The sequence below is a fragment of the Plasmodium vivax genome, chromosome 9, assembly GCF_000002415.2.
Source record: "Plasmodium vivax chromosome 9, whole genome shotgun sequence".
In the NCBI taxonomy this organism is placed as follows: Eukaryota; Apicomplexa; class Aconoidasida; order Haemosporida; family Plasmodiidae; genus Plasmodium; species Plasmodium vivax.
The window spans coordinates 1,399,586-1,421,464 of record NC_009914.1 but is presented as its reverse complement, the minus strand read 5'-3'; the positions used below and the strand labels follow the sequence as shown (position 1 = coordinate 1,421,464).

The window sequence follows — 21,879 nt, the reverse complement described above, 5'->3', positions numbered from 1 at the left end:
TCCCCCCTCGAGTGCGTCCCACGTGTGAATGTGTGTAGAGCGGCCTCTATAAACTCGCCTGTGTAGAGCGGCCTCTATAAACTTGCCCGTGTGGACTCGCCTGTGTGGAATCACCTGTGTGGACTCACCCGTGTAGATTTGGCTCAGTAGCCCCCTTCTTGTCGGCCACCCCCCCCAAGCAGCGAGGAGCCGAAGGAGAATGGGATCCGCGCTAAGTGCGCCAAGCGCCGCGGGCGGCGAGGCGAACGCCGCAAACGATAACGGAGGAGGAAACGAAAATGCGAGGACCCCATTTTTCCAGAAACTTATCTCCATCATTGTGCAAATGCTAATCATGCACATGGTGATGTATTTCATATCTGGAGGGAAAAACAAAACGGGATCCAAAAGTGGAAGTAAAATAGAAGGCCACAACTTAACGCTGAGTAATAGCCTAGAACATGGGGACATTTTTGACGTCTACCTATTTCTCAGTAACAACCATTCAGTGGATTATGAATACATAAGAAAGAAGAGTAAGATGATACAAGTGAGGGAAAAAGAATTATACACATATAAAAAGTTTAGCAAATATGACCAGAATAAGTTTAGCTTTTACCTGGACGATTCTTGGAAGGGAGAAAAGTACCTCAGCGTCGTTATGATTCCTCTTCACTTTTATAAAAATCGTAACGGGGCCGCACTACTAAACAGCACCATAAAGGACGAATTTAAGAAGCACCTTTTAATTGAGAACATCCCGCTGACGGTCAAAATGAAGCCCTTCGAATCGGAGGAAGAAGAAAAATACAATTTGATGGACGACAGTTTCAAAAATAGGAAGAAAAGGATAAAGGAGAAAGAGGAGAAGAAGAAAGGGGAAAAAAAAAAGGAAGAAGAATTCTACCACATCAAAAAGAGAATAGATATTAACATTATTTATGATCAAGCGAAACATCGAATTAGCGAATTTAATATGCCTCATTTGAAGAGGTGGAAAATTAACGTACACAACAGTACGTACACCCCTCCGATATTTCTATCCGATTTTTGGCTCATAGAAACGGATTACTACGTATTAGATAGGACCTTTTTAAAAGATAAGGACAAAAGGACGAGTTACATCTCGGTGTATGACCCGTATAGGATAACAAAGAGTCAGAAGGATATTCACTCCCACGTGATGGAAAAAAATGCGGACGAAAATAAGCTAGTACAAATTGAAATAAATTACGGCACCTGCAGCTTTATGTATTATATGTTCATAAAACAGATGGATACATCAATACAAATGATGGACAAAAATAACCAGACGTTTTCTTTCCAAAATTTGACCAACGCAACAGCTACGAAAGAAATTAACATGATGAAGAAAATTATTATGACTACAAATATTTACATGCTGATCTTTTCTGCTCTCTTTATTTTGCTCCATTCCGTATTCTCCTTTTTCGCCTTCAAAAATGATATGCAATTTTGGTACCAAAATGAGTCCATGGAGGGGCTCTCAGCTCTTAGCGTTATAACCACCTTCGTGTGCGACATTATATTAGCGTTGTATCTGTACGACTCTGAGAGCACATCGTGGTTACTCCTATTCGAGATGTTTGTGGGGGTGGCCCTCTCCGCGTGGAAAGTTACCAAGGCGGTGCATGTCTCCTTCAGCAAATCCTATCCCTACATCATAATGAAAGATAAAAAAAACTACACAGAATCGATGACCAAGAAATATGACAAAATTGCGGTGAAGTACGTTGGAATTGTTCTCATCCCCTGCTTCATTGGCTACGCTATATATTCTCTCTTTTACTATAAATACAAATCTTGGTACTCCTATATCATCTCCGTGCTTGCTGGGACTGTATACACCTTTGGCTTCATTATGATGACCCCGCAGCTGTACATAAATTATAAGTTAAAATCTGTGGAGCACCTGCCATGGAAAGCTCTCATTTACAAATCGCTCAACACCTTCATCGATGACATTGCCTTTTTCCTAATCGACATGCCGTGGATGCACAAGCTTTCTTGCTTTCGAGACGACGTCATCTTTTTGTGCTACATATACCAGAGGTGCATCTATAAGGTGGACAAGAACCGCCACGAGAAGCTGACCCAGGGGCAGCACCAGGTGGTGGCTCAGTCCCCGCCCGCCGACAAGAAGAATGACTAGGCCTTCTGCGCAGCTGTGGGGTGGCGCGCGTGCGTTCACGTAGTGCGATCACGTAGTGCACCCACTTTGTTTCTACCCATTTATACCTATTTATACCTATTTACACCTATTTCTACATATTTCTACCTATTTCTTGCTTTTTTTTTCGATCCACTGCGCCCTCCCCGGCACTTCACCGGCTAAAACCAGCGGGTATGTGTGTGTGCTGCCCATTTGCCGGAACATGTGCGGGTTCCCCCTCCCCCTTTTGCGTGGTTGGGTTGGGAAGGGGCACCCAGAAATGGTCAGTCGAGTGTCTTCACCATGCGTATACTGGCGCGTTTTCCTTTTGGCGCCGCGTCCGGTGAGGCGCATTCCCCAGCAGCAGCTAATAACACACGCGTGTCATTCGCCTGGGTTGTAGGTGCCCCCCCAACGCTACGCCTATTTCTTCTGCGCTCTTAAAATTGTTCTAACGGCTACCCGAAATGTAAGCCTCATCATCTTATCACCTCATCACCACATCCTTTTTAATTGCCCCTGTAGTAACTTACCCCTCATGCAGTCCCCACTTCTCCATGCCCTCCTTTTTGCCCTACCCTTGTTTATAATTTTACACACTTCGCCCAGTTTGCGTCCCCAAATTTACAATTAATTTCTTTTTTTTTGAATAACCCTAAACTTGAAAAAAAAAAAAAAAAAAAAAAATTCTTTTTTTCCAATTACAGACCGTTATAGGGGAGGAACACCAAAGGGGTCGGTGGCTCCTCTGCGTTTTTTCCCCACGGGTGTGCCAAACGAGACAATCTTCGATAAGTGTGTTCTTCCCGTTGGCGGTCTACCCCCTGGGAAACCAGCCCAAAGGGGTCACTGAACTGAGATGCAAAGAAAATAGGAAGTGTCACAAACGTGGGAGGGTATTTTTCCGGGGTGGCCTCTTCCCCTTCTGCTTAATCGTTACAGTCATTCGGGCGCTTACGTTTGGCACATTCCCTGATCGGTGAAGCGGTTAATCCGTTCATTCTTTTTTCTTTTTTTTTATCTTTTTGGTAGAAATAACACGCACAAAGAATTGCCCCTTGGCAGCACAAAGGCATGTGTGTGCTTGAACGACTGCCCCTTACCTACAGATACACTCCCCCCCGCATGCCTACCCATGTTCACAGGCGCACATGTATAGGTGAAATTTCTCAAGGCAGAAATTGCACAATAGGGGAAAAAGAAGGATCCACCAAGTGATAAGAGATTTCCCCTCACCCAGGCCTAGCCTACCTGGATATCCCCTTCTATTTTTTTTTTTTTTTTTTTTTTTTTTTTTTTTTTTGTTGTTCCTTTGTACTTTTGGCTAATTGAGTTGAAAAAAAATGTGCAAAGTGAAATTACAACATATGCGGAAATTCCGAATGGACGAAGATGGAGGATGACTGCCCGAAGGACCTTTCGAGAAATCGAACAGAATCGCAACGGAGTGAAAACTTTAGTGAAGAATTTACAATTTATAAAATTAAAAATACGCTACGCACGTTAGACCAACCGATTGGGCAAAATGGCGGTGGGAATTATTTTTTGAATTATTACAACTGGGGTGATGACAATGAGGAGGGCAAACGTGAGGGGGGGTTCGGATCCCCTTCGGAAGAGCCGCCACCTCCTTGGGAAGAGGTTCCATCTCCGTGCCACAGCTTATCAGACGGAGACGAGTTAAAAAGTAGTGAGCAGGGAAGCACCAATAAGGGGAGCCCTTCAACGGTGAGCGGCGCGTCTAACGATTTGGAAGCGGAAGGGCAAGGCGGCTATGAAGGGGGTAGAAATGCCGAAAATCGATATAATGCCGAACCGCTCACTGAGGAGCGCACCAGTTGTAGCAGCATGAATGGTGGTTGGAGCCCACGGAAGGGGAAGTGCAAAAAAAAAAACAGAGATCTCCCCCTCGCAAGTGTAACCCCCAATGTGGCGACTGTTCAACTTGTCCTAAAGGAAACGCTAACATATAATGACGAAGTAAAATACAAATTAAACCTGCAAGAATTTTATGATTTCTTTTCCAGAATTGAAGAGGCCAGCGTTGTGGGGATAATTCCCACGACGGATTCCAAAGAGGAGGAAAAAGATGCCGACCTGATCGCCACCCATTTTGTCAATCTCGTCTGCCATCAGAAGAGTGAACAGGTTGAGTTAAACGATTTCACCAAAAATTATTTAAAAAATAAAATGCTCTTCAAAAAAGCAGAAAAAGGAAAAACGGAAAAACGATGCAAATACTATTATGGCTTGTTAGCAATTGAGAAACTAAATTTTCTAATCAACGGGGGCGGAAAAATATATGACGAAAATAATGACTTAGTAAATCTGCACTGTTTAGAACACGTCTTCCCATCGCATGTCAAGTGGGAACCCTCCCGGTTTATTTACGTTCATATGCTATTTGCCTACAATTTTATTTTTTTTAAAAATGAAAGGATTTTATTCCTCGCAGTCGATTCGTGCAACGTGATCGGAAGGGAAAACTTAACCACGTCGTGCCATTTCGGATTGGGGAAGTACCACTATGGGTCTTCTTCCAAAAAAGGGGAGGCCCAAAGTTTGACAAACTATTTTCATCAGTTTGTTCATTCCTCCAATAGGTTTTACGAGAGGACGATGGGGCTGGAAGTGGCCTTAGACGGGCAGAATAAAGGCCGAGGGGAAGTTCCTACAGGGGGAACACCAGGGAGGGGTGCAGACAAAGGGGAGAAAGAAGAGAGCGAAGAAAGTGGGGGGAAGTCCCACACGGCTTGCCCCTCCATAAGGAAATTATATAACGAGTTGCACACGTTGCGCGGTGGAAAGTGGGACAAAGAAGCGAAGTGGGTGGAGACGCGAGTGGAGATGCTGATGAAGACGCGAATGGGAAAGGACTGCAAGTCGCCCCATGATGAGGACCCCCATTTGGGCATCCCCCCAGAAGAGGCGCATAAACCGTACGGCCTTTTCCTGCACCACGCGAAAGAAAGAAAGACAAACGAGAGAGGAATCTTCAACATGAGGGAAATAAAAAACGAAAGGAACTACGCAGTTTATAAAATATACGCCTTTTTATTTCTCCTGTGTGATGTAATTTTCTACGTCCAGAAAACGGAGGTGTCTTTTCACACTAGTGTGGACCCCTTTTTTGCCAAATTTTTAAACTTCCTTCATCACTTCTGGAGTTGTCTCCGCCACGGGGGTAGGAAAAAGAGGGGTGGCCCCGAGCCACGCGTGTATTGCACGTTTGCACTGTGATGGTTTTATTGGTGTGAATAATTTGTGGGTGCATATTTTGTGGACATTCCCCCACCTGCTAATCGCCCCTCCCCCCCTCCGCAGAACCCATGGCGGAGCTCCACTTCGTCTACGTGGACAACGACACGAGGGACGTTATGCGCAAGTATAACCACTACGCCAGTTTAGTAAAGGGAAATAAAAGCAGAGAGAAATGCAGGAACGGGCAAAAAGGTGATAACGGACGATTGGGCGAAGGGGAGAACAATCAGAAGGGGCAGAAAAAAGAAGAGGGAAAAAAGAATGGAAAAGGAAATGTGCGAATGGAATATATCTATAGGGAGGGAGAGTCTGACAGCTCGCACAACTCTCACAGCTCTAACAGCTCGGACGCATTATGCACCTCCCATGTGAGGGACTACTACGGTGAAGAGTGCGAACGGAAGCTACTCAGTTATGCCTACAGCCATTACGGCATGGTGGAAGAAATTGAGTTGCGAAAAATGGAAAAGCTGATACAGAAAAATATTATGAAGAGGGTTTACCCAAGTGGTGCAAGAGGAGGAGCGGTAGGGGGAGTTGGAGCGGTAGGGGGAGTTGGAGCGGTAGGAGGAGTTGGAGCGGTAGGAGCAACGGGGGGCTGCCTCCCCAACTGCTCCGTCCTCATCGTGCTGAACACCCCCCTTGAGAAAACGAATTGGTATGAGTATCAGGAGCAGGAAAGCAACTCCAAGCTGGAATATTTCCCCTTTTTTAAATACAACATTTGTAAATATGCAAAGAAAAGGGGAAAGCAAAAGGAGCCCAACTTGAGGCAGCAACTTCGTCCAAACAGCAACGTTAAGTCTTCCCCCTTTGAGAAAAAAACTTCATCGGCGTCCCTATATAATGATCTTTTCAGCAGCATATGCAACGATGAGCACTTTGATGTGTCCAATTTTAATTATGCGCACCCAGCGTTTTCTCTGGATTTGTTTCGGAAAAGGGTTTCCCGTTTGGTATACAAGCAGGGGGGGTCTGGGCTGGAGGCGAGCCAGGGGAAGGGGGGCACACAAATGGGCTTACAAATGGGCTTGCAAATGGCGGAGCCCTCCCTGAGCAGTTCCGAAAGCATCAGTTACGGCGAACCCCCCCGCAGTAATTTCCTCCCCAGGTGGATTCTCCCGCTGCTCCATGCCAACAGCGCAATAAACAATTTGGTGAGATACATATCTACATATGACATTTTTTACAAGTGCAAAAAGTGGAACAGCAGTAGGTTTGGCGTGGGCCCCGCCTCCATCAGTAGGACCCTCTCCTCCGTCAACATCGAGCACCTGCTTAATCATGACGAAAGGGAGTCTGCGCAAAATGGAGAGGCATCCACGGCGAATAACTACACAAAGGGTAGCACCAGAAGTGAGGGATCTTCCAGCGAGGAGAGCTCTCAGGGAGACACGGAAAAGGGAGTAGACCCCCGCACAGAGGAAACACAAAAAGGAAACAAAAAACAGTCTACGGAGCCACAACTAATGGATGAAAAAAAGGCACACCAGGATGAGAACAAACGAAGCGATCTATCAGGTGACCATTTCAGTCCAAGTGGAGACCATCATTTTGAGACAAACGAATCGAACATGATGTATACGCCCCAGCGTGAAGGAAGAAATACCCACGAAGAGAACGAAAAGCGCTTCTCACCTTTGCATAGGGAGCAAACCCACACAAGCGGTAAAATCAGCAGCTTACGTAATTATCTACAAAATGGTGCGCACGTGGGGGGAGACCACGCTAAAGAGGGAGGGGTAGAGCCAAACGTCAATCCGAGCAGCAGCAATACTCACCAGTTTATACTCCCATTGGATGTGGACTACTACTTAACGATCGAATGCATCGATCACATCACGCAGCAATGTCACACTAATCTCCCGAATTCGTTGCAAAAACATCCCCTGGTGGTGAATCTACTTGACCTGATAGAGACGTTTCTTCTGTTTCTCATGAATAAAGGGTTCTACATTCTACAGGAAACTGAAGAGTTTCACAAAACGGTTAACTATTTCCACCCGTTTTTTCTCATCTCGTTAGGTGAAGCGGAACAAGTGGGGCAGGGGCCACACCGATGGATGGCAGAGCAAGAAGGGGTGCGGAAAAATATGCTCATTTGTCTCTTCATGGAGCGCGCTCTGCTGAGGAAGGGGCAGCAGGGTGATTACAAATTTAGGGAGTATTACCTATTCATGAAATGGGCACAGCGCAAGGTGGGAAGGGAGGACGCAGGGGGGGGCTCCGAGGGGAGTGACTTCGCGGAAAACGATGCCGTGGAGAGTGATACCAGGCATGGTGACCTCCGCAGTGGAGACAATACAAACCAGTTAGAAGGCGATAATAATGATCCGGCGGAGGGGAAAAAAACAAAAAAAGAAAAAATATCTGCACCAAGGGGAAGAAGCCCTCTCCACGAGTGCCTCCCCCACGTTGGGGAAAATTTCACGAACGTGTGCGAAAGTGTGCCAAACGTAAACTGCCGAGAAGACCTCAAACTGTTGAAAAAGAAGTCGGGCAAATTTTTTGCACACGTGGAAACGCAAAAATATAATTTTAGGAACGATCGCATGTACAGAAATTTTGTAAATTTAGAATTAAAAAGGAAATACAGCAACGCAGTTATTTTAAAAATGAGTGGCGATTTTTCTCTGTACTTGAGCGGGGCAGATTTGTGTAGTGTGCACCGCCAAAGACGGTCTCATTATTTATTTAAAAATTTTGTTGCCACGTATGACGGCTTGTTCCTTTACCAAGTTAGGGACAGCCCCCATTTGTTTCTCTTCCTTAACGTAGAATACGAGTGTTTTTATGGCTGCCGCTTCTTCAGAAGTGTGGACTGCCAGACGGGTTATTCGCAGACGGTGGAGGGGGTCAATGCGGGGAGGAGCAGCACTAGCGGTGGGGGCAGCACTAACAGTAGTGCTAACAGCAGCGGCAGTGTCCGCAGCCGCGGTGACGATTCCTCAGCACAGCTCAAGGGGAATGGCGCCGCGAAACTCACGCAGGCAAAAAAAGACGCACGCTTTAGGCCCAAGGTGCTCATCAAGGCGGAGGCCACAAAAGGCAACTCGCACAACTCCCCGAAAGAGGACCCAGACAATGGAAGGAGGCAACAAAACAAGGGGGACGAAAGAAACGGGTCAGCACAATTTTCCGCTAACCATGATGATGCTACGAATAGGGAACGGTACAATGTCACCGAATTTATGGGTAACAACGTGCTGATTAAATCGATGCCCTTTTTTGAGAGTTGTCCAATGCATTTAGCTAGCACGAATGCGCAAGGGAACGAAGCTGAAAACACGTTTGCACGTACGAGTGTGAGGGCTACCCCGAATCGGTATGAAGACGCTTGCGCCTATGCTAACGCCAGAGCGCGGGCAAACGAAACCCATTTTGCACAACGGAGGGGTGCGAAATTGTCGCGAATTTGGGTGTACACCCCTGTGATGAAAAGCGTGCGGTGGAGGGCCAAAATATGCATCCCCTTACCGCTAACACAGCTTTACAAAATGAAGAAAAAACTTGAAAAGGACGAATATTTTGAATTTAAAAAAATGGACCAAGTGAAGGAGGACATTTTTGTCTACATGTTCCTAACGCATAGTGAAATTTTAATTCCCCAACATACCTTGGCACTGTTGACGTACCCCTCCTTTTTTTTTATATGTTCGAAAAGGCTGCTGTGCGAAGTTAATGGTATATTAAGGCAGCACGAAAAAAGAAACGCAGAATTTCTTCAGCTTAAGAAGAGGAACTTACTCCAGTGCAATCCTTTGGAAAAAAAACACTCCTACGAATTTTCCATTCACCTTGATATTTTGGGGACTTCATATGGCTCCCCAGAAAATAAAAGCGTCCTAAGCGAGTGTAAGCACGATGATCCGTTGTCACCAGAACAGGGAGATAGTGAAGCGGTGGAAAAACCACTGGGGAGTGCCGAAAAGGAAACGCATCACCCCACCAACTGTAATAATCGCTCGAAGCAGAAGTATGTCATCCTGCCACTTGAGCATTTTTACCCCTCCGCGGAGTTAAGTAATTACAGAATTAGCATTGATTTTACGCACCTGGAGAGTTGACGCCTGTCCGCTGCAAAGGGGGGATACTTCGTGATGGCGCTCGAAAGTGCACAGGAGTGGGGAGACCGGACGGGTTATGCGAACGGCCAACGCGAACGCGTGGCGAATTGGGCGCTGCAAGGGATACACTTCGCGAAGGAAAGTTTTCCCCTCGTTTGGAGGTGATCCGCAGATTGATGCGCGAAATGTGTGTGAACAAAAGTGGCGTTACATCGGTTGTGTCAACCCACCCCATGAGGAAAAGACGCGTGTGCATACGTTTGGCAACTAAATCCGTCGCACATATGCGACATGTATCCATAGAAGATGTTTTTATTTTTTTTTTTGTGTACATTTTAAAAAATATTCATATGAGCAGTTCGCACGTGTGTGCCGCTGTGCTGTGTTGTAATGGTTTTTTCTTTTTCTTTTTCTTTTTCTTTTTCTTTTTTTTTTTTTTTTTTTCTTTCCCACGCTTCGTCGCAAAATTGCCAGTTGTTTTTTGTGCGTGATACGTTTGCAACATGCGGTTCGTGCGTGGTGTGCGTATGCGTTTGAGTGTTTTTTTTTTTTTTTTTTTTGTTAGCATTTGTCCATTTGTCAATTTATCCATTTAACCATTTGTACCAACGCAGTTGTTCATAAAAAAATATAATTTGCGCGCCCATTGTTCTTGCGGACATATTTGACCACGCCGGGGGAGGTACTGCAAATTGGCGCTCATGTAGCTGTTCATTTTACTGAAAACATGGAAAAACTGTTCAACTGCGAAGTTTTAGACCGACCCGCGCACTGCAAAGGGGGGAAGGCAGAAGAAGACGGTTGGGCCGCTCCCGACGCAGTAGATGGCCAAAGCCTGGCGCTCCACAACTTCCTGGACTACACCCAACTGTACAGAAAATACAAAGAGAAAAATGCAGCCAAGTGGGTTAACAAGTTGCCTGTGTCTCCATACAGATTCCCCCCCAATTTAAAAAACGCCAATTTTGATGAAATAAAAACGGAGCACATATATGACGAAATAAATGCGCACTTTGCGGGGGGGAAACCTGGCCAATCAGCGGCAGACGCAACGGTAGACGCAACGGTAAATAACCAAAACTGGTACGAAGGGGATTTAAAAATTTGGATTCCTCAAAATGAACAAGAGAGACGAAAGCAAGGGAAGGAAAAAAAAAGTCTGCGAAAAAAAATATACGACGGGGAAGTCATGTTCTATGAAGATTACGTGGAACAACAAGTAGCGAAGGACTACGAGAGATTTTTTAAAAAACCCTACCAAGTGAAAAAAAAAGATGAAGGAGGTAAGTACTATTTTTATGGGAAAAAATTAGACATGAGCGAGCATGAAGATATATACAGAAAGTACTACAACTTGGATGATGAATTTTTTATCAAACGGATGCAACTGAGGGAAGAGATAAATAAAAAGAAAGAAAAAAATGTGAAAGAAGAAAAAAAAGAGGAAGAAGAAAAGAAAAAATTCCAAAAGGAATATGCAAAATTAAGTTTTAAAGATCAAAACTTTATAGTAAAAATAAAAGAAGAAAATAATTTGGAAAGTTATCTAAGTACTTACAAATTTTACAAAAAAAATAAAAACATCTTTGAAAAAGATTTGCCAGAAGTGAAAAAAAAAGAATTACTGTTTGGACAAATTCCAGATATCATTTTACCTGCCAACGTTCGGAAAACAAAACATCCAAAAAATTGCCTAGTACCCCTGAGTAGCCTACACACGTATGCGAATTTTATTGATGACCTTTTCAAGTGCCCCTACATTTACACCGCCATCGATGCCGAACTGGGGAAGTACTGGAAAACGAATGAAAACGAAGTTATAAATAGCATAAAATCGGAGAAAATAAAAAAGGGCTACAAGAAGGACATCTATTCAGTGACCACGGAGCAGCTGGAAAGCTCCAGTGCCAAATTGAAGAATCTGCTCAACAGTGAGGAGAAGGAGGGGAAAAAGGCCGCCAATGTTACTATAAACTTTAAGATACCAAAGAAGGAAAATAAAACGAAAACGGTGTGCAACGGGAGGTACGTCGTGTAGCGAAGGGGGTGCAGGAGTGGAGAATTATATGGCTTCTTCGTCATCTTCTTCTTTTCCCGCAAATGCTATGCACCCATTTGGACAATTACCCTTTTGAGGAGTCACCCCCCCATGTGCTTCTCGTTTCACTAACCCCTGGGGGAACCCCATTTGGGGCCAACTTTTTAAAAAACGAAAACCACACCAATTAGCCATTTACGCTTGTCCAAAGGGATAATTCCGCGGGGGGGGGGGGGGGTAAAGCGCATCCAAGCAGGTGCATTCACAGAATGGCACTTGCCCCATACGGAGTGACAGAAAATGCGGCACACCATTTGTAGCTGCGGGTATGCCTACGAAGAGGCACATATTTACTCAACCGTTTGAATAATCGGGGAAGATTTATGAGGAACATTTCGCGGTTTACATTTCGGATGGTGATTTCTCCCCGCCGACTCGTAAAACAATCGGTCATGCATATCTAAAGTAGTGTCTCCATAATGCCTGATTCCTCTCTGCACAGGACAAATGGTAGCCCTTCCAGTCCTTGACCGATGCACCCGCTACCTCACAAGGTTGGGAAATTAAGAGTTGGGTGAAAAAAAATAAACCCGATGACGTTACGTACCAAACGTGTGTTGGGGAGGCGCTGCTTGGGGAGAGTCACCTCTTGGACCACTGCTTCATAGCCCTTGACTTTTTCCGCCCTGGCATTTTTGGCAATTTTTGCCTCATATCTTCGTACAGAATATGGTGCTGCTTAAGCTCGTCATAGATGAGTGGGCAAGCGTTGAGAAGAGCTCGTCCTACGGCCAGCCTAGCTGCTTTTGACTGCCCACTGATTCCACCACCTTTCAATTTTATAAAGACATCAAAAACGCAGGCAGTATTGGTCACATAAAACGGTTCCAGCACATCCATTCGATTATAAAAATATGGCCATCTAATGTACAGATCTTCTTCATCATTTACCTTGACAATACCACTGCCCCTTTTTATATACACATATGCAGACGATCTTTTGTTCGTCCCAATTCCTTCTGACTCTTCCAGCCATTCCATATCATTATGGATGAATGTTTTTCCCCTTTTCTTATTAAACTTGTCAATAAGAATTTTGTTAATAATATCTTCCTCACGATTTTGAGCAGTGTCATTCATTTCATTGTTGTGCAGAGCGACTTGGACTTCTCCTTTTTCACTCTCCTGACTGTTGTCTCCCCTTTCCTCTAACGCTTTTAACTTTTGATCAATTTGAGCTATTTCATCCGAATGGCTTCCCCTATTCGCACTACACAAAAAATTGTCAATGAGGAATGGACTCATGTCAGGCGAAAAAGGGGGGGACCTCATCACAATTTTTTGCACCTCCGTGGTTGTTTTGATCCCCATTTCTTTGGACAGATATAAAGCTTCGTCTAGCGATAATATGTATTCCCATTTGTTCCTCTTTTGTGTTGCCTTTTCTTCATTCCGCGTAGGGGCCATGCTTATAAATCGGCTAGGAACTCTCACCGCGTTTGTCACGTTTCCACATTTTATGGTCACTCCTCGGAGCATCTTCCCTACAGCCATCATTCTTTACGTGCAGGGTTTCATACCGTGGCATTCACGTGTTGTGGAATGGTCCGTAAAACTTTGTGGAACACACTACCTATCTGTTGTGCTCACTTCTTAGGGGTGTGTTCCATTTTTATGGCGCCTTTTTTTTGGGGTGGGAAAATTCCTCGGCGTCTCTCTTGATGAAGCGGAAAATGATACTTATTGCGGGCGGAAAAAAGGGGTTACTCTACTGGGTTGCATCATCAAAAAAGATATGCCATCCCACTGTGGTGGAATCATCAGTGCATCGCGATTTAGCAAGCACACAGCAAAGTTGCGCCGTCGCGTTGTTGTAAACTGCGTTACAGTGCCACCTTGCAGAGCTACTTCCCTGTGCGTCCCCCACCTTTGCCCATTTTGAAATGTACCTTATAATTCATAATTTATACTTTGTAATTTGCCTACTCCCTCATTTCTTTCGTGACGCATTCCACCGTTACAAGGTTTAAAGTGCCTTTTTTAATTTTTATATTATGAGAAGAATGAAGTATCGGGAAAAAAAAAAAAAAAAAATGATTCCCCAAAAGTGCATACCAAATGGGACTACATATAAACGCAACTTAAACCGGGGGGTATTTTCCCAAAATTGGCGGTTTGCCAACATGTGGCCGTGCGCTTTCACTCATGGCATATTTACAGAGCGCAGAAGTGCGCGTACGTGCTGATAGGTGTGCCCCTCGAACATATAGATTTTGCACTAGCCATGTTTGCTTAAAGATGGGAAACGGTCACACGTTTGAGAAGGAGAAGCGTAGTGCATACCTGCGCAGATAGTTAGCTATGCGAGCCATGTAGCTCTCACATTATCATATGCTCACACCTTCGGCAGTGCGCACGTGCGAAGGTGCGCTACCTTTTTGCCGAACGCCGCCAAATGAACCCATGGGGGTCGAAACGAATTATGCGCCGAATAGGTACACTTTTGGTAGGGAAAGATATACCCAGTGGAATTTCAAACAAATTAATATTTACCCCTTCTCGGCCTCTTGGCTAAGATCAATTTGTAGTACCTGTTCTTATCAGCGTGATAGCTGATATGGTCTCAATCGAGACCTTATCAATTTTCACAGTAATTTTTGATGGGGGAAAGGATAATTTGAAGCTTGCTTCATGTAACCTTTCGCGCGTTGCCTTACCCTAGCACCATAGGTTTGTACAGTGCACCCTTTACAATTATAACGAATCAACTTTTTACATTTTTCGAAATTTATTTATGATTTTATGGCTTTTAATTTAGTGAGTTTTTTTTTTTTTTGCGTTATTTTTTAGCTAACTGGCTAGCTAATTTTTTTTTTTTTTTTCCATCATTTCAAATCATTAAATTTAATGAAATTAAGAAAAGAAGAAAAATGTTATATGCAGCATATTTTTCAATAGAGCAGCGCCTTTGAGGTGTACGAAGCAAATTGGGTGCTTCGAAATGGAAGCGGTTCCCATTGCATACGACGGTTAAGTAGGTTTTATCGCGTTATTGTAGCGAAAGTTTTTTGCTTCTTAATTTGAGCAGCTGTGGTGGAATATATTTTTTTGGCCAGCTCATCACACTTCGTGAAAAAGGCCGTTGTCGCCGTTAATGTAGCGCGTTAAAGGTCCCTTATTTTTATATTCCCAAATGGGTGTAGCTATTTTGGGGTTATATCATTTTACGTTATTATTTCGCTTTGAAAGGCGAAAGAGGCCATTTTTTGCAAACCTCAGTTTGGTCATACTGGCGAAAATAAATTAGAAAGAGCAATGCTTAAAGGTGTGAATATCACTTGCATGTTATGACTGTTCATTTAACAGAGGGTAATTTCCTGCCATGTTTGGTAAAAATATATGTGTTGTGTTTGTTCCATATGTGTTGGTCCTATGACGGCGCTGCTAGCCGTTCGTTTATTAGCAGGGCTAGTTACTAGAACTGACTTGGCTGCTAAGCTGCTACATTGCTGGGCTGCTAAAGGTTTGCGCGGCCCTTACTAATGGTTGAGGTAAGTTGAAGAGTTGGTTTTGCGCGCACAACCACCGCGTGAATGCGTAAAAAGTAGTATTTATGTACACACCTATGCAGCGTGGTGCGTATGCGGCGCGCTAATTAATAATTTCCCCCTTCCCCCGTCCTGTTCACTTCCGTGAGAGGTGGGGAAAGGTACCTCTTTAATAAAAGCTATTACGCGCTGTACGTCGTAAATGCATAATTCACCCGCGAAGGAGCAGAACCACGGGGGGTTCATAACAACGTAAAAAGGCGCACATAAAATTTAAAAAAAGAGCAAACCGTGGGGAAAGATATTTATGTACACATGTGTATATGTATACCAAATTAAGGATCCTAAAAAATCATAAAGAAAGAAGAAATATTAAAAAAAAATGAATTGTAAAAATGAATTGTGAGTGCCGCTTAACAAATTTGTATGCGTGTGTGGGGGGCACATTGTCTAATGAAAAGGAAAAAAAAAAAAAATTACAACCAATGGTTGTGGTCCGCTTTTTTTGCGCCCAAAAAAATGAACTCCAAAGTTTGTTCACCCGTTTTTGAGCCTTCGTCAGCAAAAGGACCGGTGCGAAGGCGCGCTGCCCTGTGTGTGATGCCCCCTTATCTGCTCAATCCCTGGGGTCCTTCTTTTCTGCCTCGTGCCCCCAATTCTGCTCCGCCCTGTGATTGACAAATTTCTTGGGCGGAGATTTGAGGAGGGGCTTTTTTATCAAATCGCCGTAATTCTCGAAATCTAACTTTTTGGGCGCCCTTTCCTTAAACACGCAGTTGTTTTGGGTCCCCATCACAACGCTGAATCGGACGCTGTTTCTAATTTTTTCTACATGCGAGCGTTTGGCCATTTTGAGTGCGTGGTTTGTATTGCCGCTTAAAATGTGGTGGTGCTCGAAGACGCTGTTCCTCATCATATTGTGGTCATGGTCTTCATCGTCGCAGTATTTGCTGTGGCGCTTCCTCTTGATAAATACAATCGTTCCGACGACTATCAAAATGAAGGCCACAAAGAAGAGCACTAATGACATGACAAGGAAGTTGCTATCCATCTCGTACAAGTTGTATAAAGCATTTTCGCAAATGTAGGAGAGCACTTCATCATGACTTGCTTCATTCTCATCGATTATCATTTTTTTCCCATTTCGAGGGGACTCCTTAAAATTCTCCGCCTTCGGATCAGTCACTATTCGAATAGGTATCAAAATTTCACCATAGACTTTGGAGTTTTCCTCCGTAGGAATGACTGCTATAACTATATCCGTTTCGTATATTCCTTTTTTATAAGCTGAGAATACAACAGGGATGTGTTTTTCTTTCCCTCCTTCTAAATTGAATTTCACAAAATGGCAGTCCATCTGCATCCACAGTCCTCCTAACAATGTCGTCAGCACCGCTGCTTCTGCATTGACGAGACTGTCATTGATTGTTCTTCTCCTTCGGGAGATAACTTTGATGGACGTCCTCGTCAGTATGTCTAGCACTTCTTCTGCTGGGGGGATGAACCCCTGGTTGTAACACACGGAGTATATTAAGGCATTCACTCCGCACACGTGCGGGGCCGCCATCGAGGTGCCCGTGTTTATTTTGTACGAATTGTTTGGCGTGGTGGAGTATATGTGGTGGCCGGGCGCCATGATGTGCACGCTGTTCACTCCGTAGTTCGAGAAGGGAGAGATTTCGAAGTTCTTGCTGATGGAGGCGACGCTGCGGGGGGGGGGAAGTGGAATGGTAAGAAGTGGAAAGGGGTAGAAATACGTGAAGGGACGCCAAACGGGTCATCACGCGGATTGCCGCGCGGATTGCGAAGAATAGCTCGTCCTTCGCCCGCCCGCGAGGCGTGCGTACCTGTACACGTGGGGCAACTTAAAACTGGAGGGGTACAGTGGATGCTCGTCGTTGTTCTTGTTCTCGTTGCCGGCGGCCGTGACCAGCACGGTGCCCTTCCCATTAAAGGTATATTTCAGCCTTTGCACAGCAAGGTAAATATTAGCGTCGTACTTGCTAGACCCCCAACTGGCATTGATGATAGGCGCTTTATTTAAAATGCAAACGTTAATGGCTTTAATGGCGTGAAAACTCCCTCCATATTTCACTCCATCGATAAAGCGTAACGAAATTAGAGTAACATTAGGGGCTACACCAACCATGCCTAAGTCATTGGCTAATCCACCAACAATTCCTGTGACATGTGTCCCATGTCCGGAAGAATCTGTTGGGTTCTTCACCATAAAGTCGTAAAAATCCTGCGTCATTTCGTATTGTTCTGAGTATTCCGGGATATAAACGTTTTTCATTAAGTCTATGTGATTCTTATCAACCCCAGAATCTATTATGCACACCTTCACATTTTTATTTCCGTAGCCTGCCAGAAACCAGGCATTAAATACTCGGATGACTGAGAGATTCCACGTCGAGTACTCTCTCAACTCCTTGGGTAGGAAGTTTAAAATTTCCTTTTCGATGTCCATATTTTTTTTGTTCATTTTTCTAGCGAATGCGATGATTGAGTCGAAGCTCCAGAATTTGCGCAGAAAGGAGTACTTTACGTTGTACAGGTTTTTTTTCTTCTTCACGAATTTTCTGGGCTTCCCGTGCGGGGCGCCACCTTCGCGGTGGTCAGTATGGCCAGTTTCGCGGTCGTCCGCATGACCATCTGCTTGGTCTCCTGCGCGGCTGCCCATGTGTGCGTCCTTGCGACCGTCGTGTCCCGCACCCGCCGAAGCGCCGCCCTCGCCCCCCACGTGCGGCGCGTCCAACGTCACGTACGTGTTGGAGAAGCTCCAGTTCTCCATGTACCTCTCCAGCTCCTTCTGCAACACCAGCAGCGCCTCCTTCAACATGTGAAAGTTGCTCATGTCAAAAACGGTGGGCACAAAAAAGCAGAGGAAGTTTATCGGCGACGAGACGTCATACACTATACTGTCTACTTGCTGGAAGTTTTTCTTTATGTGCTCCTCAAATTTTGCGTTACTCCTTTTGATGACCCTTCTCATGTAGGTCGAGTGCAAATCCAAGTCGCCTCTCAGCACGAATATTAGCTCTTGCCTCTCGGGGGTGTTGTTTTTCAGGTTTAGCAGGTACTGGTCCACCAGCTTGTCGGCACTCAGAATTTCGTTCAAGTCCTTCGTGCGATCATGACGGGAGCGGCGGTTATCGCGCGATTGGAGATCATGGCGGTAATGGTGGTGATGGCGGTCGCCTCCGCCGTTAGCGCTTTCTTTTTTGCCCCCACCGTCCTTCGATTCGCCCGCCCCTCTGGCAGACTCGCCTGGATTTCCCCCGAAGGTTAAGAAGCTGAACAGCCGGTTTATTGTCGCCCGTATGCCACCCTCACCAGTGCCACCACCGGTGTGCGTCTCCACATGGGGATTTTCCACCTCTCGGCCGCTCCCCCTCCCGTTGCCGCTATAAACCTTACTAAAATCGAGTGTCCCCTTGCCCCCATACAAATTCGTTCGGTCGCTCGTATGTTCACCCCGACCGTTGGGTGTCCTTTTCTGCTCCATGCTCTCCCTCTCAATGAATGTATTGTTCTCGGCTTTTTCATCCGGTTCATCCTCCAATTCTATGAACTTGGGATTTTTTGTCATCAGAACAACTCTATATTTTTTATTTCCCTTGTTCGTTAGGACTATGTGCCTCTGATGCGTGAAGGAAGTTTTGTTCGCTTCGCTGTAGGGTATATTTATACTTTCAATGCTCAGCTTGGAAATGTCTGAGGCGTCAACTCGGATGTCGTTAAGGACATCATTTGAGTTTGTGACGATTGTGTAGTGGTCAAATTCTTGGGTGATGATATCTTCTTGTGCCACGCTATTTCCATCATTCAGTTGGTACTCCCTCCCCTGGTCGTTACTATCCTCCTCCTCTTCCTCTTCCTCCTCCTCTTCTTCCTCCTCCTTCTTCTCATCGGAATCTTCCGCGGGACTCGCGGCAGGGGCTTCTTCCGCACCTTCACCCTGGAGAGAATGACCACTCGGGCTTCCTTCTTCACTCGGCTTTTCCGCTTTTACCCCTTCCTTTTTGCTAGCCATTAAGTTTTTCTCTCCCTCTCTTTCTTGCCCCTTCGACTTGTCGCCCCCCTTTCTTGCTGCCACTTCGGTGCCACCTTCTATGTTATCACCCCCTTCTTGTGGAGACTCACCTCCAGGGGGGGATTCCCTCATATTGCTCTGTCTTTCCTCCTCTCTACTAGCCGACTGCGACTCTTCTTCCCTCATCGATTTGTGGTCACGCTGCTCCTGCTCCTGCGGCTGCTTCGCCTCTTCTTGTTCTTCTTTTCTTTCTGCTTCTTCTCCTTTTTCTTTTCCTTCTGCTGCTCCTGCTTCTGCTTCTCCTGCTTCTTCCTGCTTCTTCTCCTCCTCCCCCTCCGGTTCGTCTTTCTCCAAATGATCGAAATCTTCTATATTCCCCTCGTTAATTAATTTGCTGAACGTATCTGGTTCGTTCTCCACGCCCATTTCTGCATCTCCTCTTCCATTTGAGTTTCCATCATTTAACATTTGTATGAAATTAGCAGCACGTTTGTTTATGCCCGTTGATTTTCCACTGTGCGCTTCACGAATTGGCGCTTCTGTGGACTTTCCCTTTTGAGTGTGTTCACCCCCATCGGGTTGTGTGGCGGACAATTTGATAAGGTTTAAGCGGGGCGTTTCTTTGTCATCTCCCCCCCCTATATGATCATTTTTTTTTTTTTTCTTCTTTTTCTTCTTCTTTCGTCCCCTTTTTTCTTCCCCCTTCCCCTTGGCATTTCTTAACTTTTCAAACTCGGCCGACAATTCGTACACGTCAAACAGCGGCTTGTAGCTTTCCTTAATTTCATCCAAAAAGTTTATTCGGCCGGTCGTTCTGTTTGACAAAACGCGACTCCTCTTCACCAATTTGACGTTATAATTCCCCAACTCGCTTAAAATCTTCTTCCTATGCCAGTCATTTTGAAACAAAATATTCACCAGGATCAGCGGCAGCACGTAAAGTGAGCTCAGCATTTTATGAACAATTAAGAAAAAAGAAAAGTGCACAAAAAAAATGGAAGCGGGAAGGAAGAAGAAGCCGAAGGGAAGTAAAAGTCTAATTACATTTTGAGCGGTCTCTTCTTCGAATTAGAACAAAATTAACATTCGCCCATGTTATAACGGCTCAAGCGCGATAGGTGGACTCAACTCGTATGCACTTATACATGTACGTATATATTTATGCACATTTCGGTGTGCTCACAAGAGGAAGACTAGAGCTACCTGCAAATGGGCGAAGCATCACCACTCAGCGGAAGCTCATCACTTATGTAGACGCAGGTCTTTACAACTACACAGGGGAATGCACATTAATGGCGTTCACGGGAAACGTCAGCACAAAGGTGTACCCACATGCGGATGCGAAAATTGGGGGGTGGCCCGTTGCCCAGTCTACCCACTTGAGAAAAAAAATGCAGTGGGTAAATGTTGCGAACGGTGGTACGGCGCAAACCGCGCAAACCACGCAAACCGCTCAAACGGGCGAATATGAGAAAGGCGAAAAACTCAGAAAGTGAAGACGCGAAAAAGTGAAACAAACACAAGGGGAGCGCGCAAATGCACTTGTGTAGAGCGGACTGGCAGAGTCGTGGCCCTTTAAAATTTGTTTCCCACTATGACCTTAACTGCCCGCGTGCGCGAAGCTATGATGTAGATGGGCGTCCGCACACGTAGGTGTACATTCGCACTTAAGCACATTTCCCCATCGGCACACTCGCGTGGGTGTGCAAACTCTACACGCGTGTACACTTGTGGACACTTGCGTGAGCAGTACACGCTGTTACGATTGCCCGCGAGAAAATGTGTTTCTCCGGTGTGTGTAAAATGGTCTCTATTGCTAGTTGAGCATTTTCACTCGCAAAACAAATATGTAAAAAAAAAAAAAAAAAAAAAAAAAAAAAAGCTTTTCAATGCAAATAATTCAATTTATTCAAAAGAAAACACATATGGTACATGCTTTCTCTTCTGTAATATTTAATTCTTTTTTTTTTGTCAAAATTTGTGGCCTATATAGTTTCGAATCATTTTGTTGTAAAGCAATTTTAAGGAGGTAAAAATTGGCGAAAAGGAACTTGAGCTGCTGTGGTGCTCGTGGAAAAAAAAAAAATCAAAAGCGTAAAAAGGGAAAAACGGGAAAAAAAACGGCTCCTCAAAATGCTTCGAACGTTAGTATAACGTTTTTTTCGAAGTCTCCCACGTGTTCTATGTTTCTTCAAATGAACATAACGGCATGTGTACATGTATATATGTATAATATATTTATATATATATATATATATATATTTTTTTTTTTTTTTTTTTTTTGTGCTTAAAGTGAACCATTCGGTGAGATCGAAAATAGTCAACAGAAGGGAAAAAATGGGCAAATTGGGAAAAAATTTCAGCAATGATTCCAAATGAGCCTCTCAATTTTTTTCTTTTTCACTCCTTGGCATTTTTCTCCTTACAAGTTTTTTTTTAACCCACATTTATAAGTATATACGTGGAAGTCTCTCCTTTTTTGCAAAAAATGGGGAACTTTTTAATTTTTCCGGAGAACAAATCGCACAACTGTTGCCTCGCGGCTTTATAGCCAGCCATGTTTTTTCACATGAAAATTAAGTGCCGAGGGAGAATTGGAAAACAGTCGCAAACGAGTCGCGAACGAGTCGCAAAAGAGTTGCACAACTGTGAGAGTGCCTAGAAGTTGTAAATTCCGCAAAATTCGCAAAAAATTGTCGAAAAAAAAAGGGCAAACATGTTAAAAAAAAAAAAGCACTGATCTACAAATTGCGCAATTTTAAAACCTTTCCAACTTT

The 21,879-nt window shown here is 44.6% G+C and overlaps 5 protein-coding genes across 5 annotated transcripts; 3 read left to right on the top strand and 2 right to left on the bottom strand.

Moving 5' to 3' along the window:
* Positions 1–199: 199 nt before the first annotated feature.
* Positions 200–2,152, top strand: PVX_092480 (hypothetical protein, conserved; the record flags this gene model as incomplete). The annotated part of the gene is made up of 1 exon (XM_001615438.1): positions 200–2,152. One exon carries the CDS (start codon positions 200–202, stop codon positions 2,150–2,152), a length of 1,953 nt encoding a protein of 650 aa, XP_001615488.1.
* Positions 2,153–3,544: 1,392 nt separating this feature from the next.
* On the top strand, positions 3,545–9,480 carry PVX_092475 (hypothetical protein; the record flags this gene model as incomplete). Its single annotated transcript, XM_001615437.1, has 2 exons — positions 3,545–5,267; positions 5,477–9,480. 2 exons carry the CDS (start codon positions 3,545–3,547, stop codon positions 9,478–9,480), a joined length of 5,727 nt encoding a protein of 1,908 aa, XP_001615487.1.
* A 727-nt stretch (positions 9,481–10,207) lies between these two features.
* Positions 10,208–11,518, top strand: PVX_092470 (hypothetical protein, conserved; the record flags this gene model as incomplete). The annotated part of the gene is made up of 1 exon (XM_001615436.1): positions 10,208–11,518. One exon carries the CDS (start codon positions 10,208–10,210, stop codon positions 11,516–11,518), a length of 1,311 nt encoding a protein of 436 aa, XP_001615486.1.
* Positions 11,519–12,160: 642 nt separating this feature from the next.
* On the bottom strand, positions 12,161–13,583 carry PVX_092465 (30S ribosomal protein S9, putative; the record flags this gene model as incomplete). Its single annotated transcript, XM_001615435.1, has 1 exon — positions 12,161–13,583. Exon 1 carries the CDS (start codon positions 13,073–13,075, stop codon positions 12,161–12,163), a length of 915 nt encoding a protein of 304 aa, XP_001615485.1. The 5' UTR covers positions 13,076–13,583.
* A 2,099-nt stretch (positions 13,584–15,682) lies between these two features.
* PVX_092460 (subtilisin-like protease 2, putative) lies at positions 15,683–20,875 on the bottom strand (the record flags this gene model as incomplete). The annotated part of the gene is made up of 2 exons (XM_001615434.1): positions 16,914–20,875; positions 15,683–16,772 (listed from the first exon to the last, which is right to left on the bottom strand). Exons 1-2 carry the CDS (start codon positions 20,054–20,056, stop codon positions 15,683–15,685), a joined length of 4,233 nt encoding a protein of 1,410 aa, XP_001615484.1. The 5' UTR covers positions 20,057–20,875.
* Positions 20,876–21,879: the final 1,004 nt, after the last annotated feature.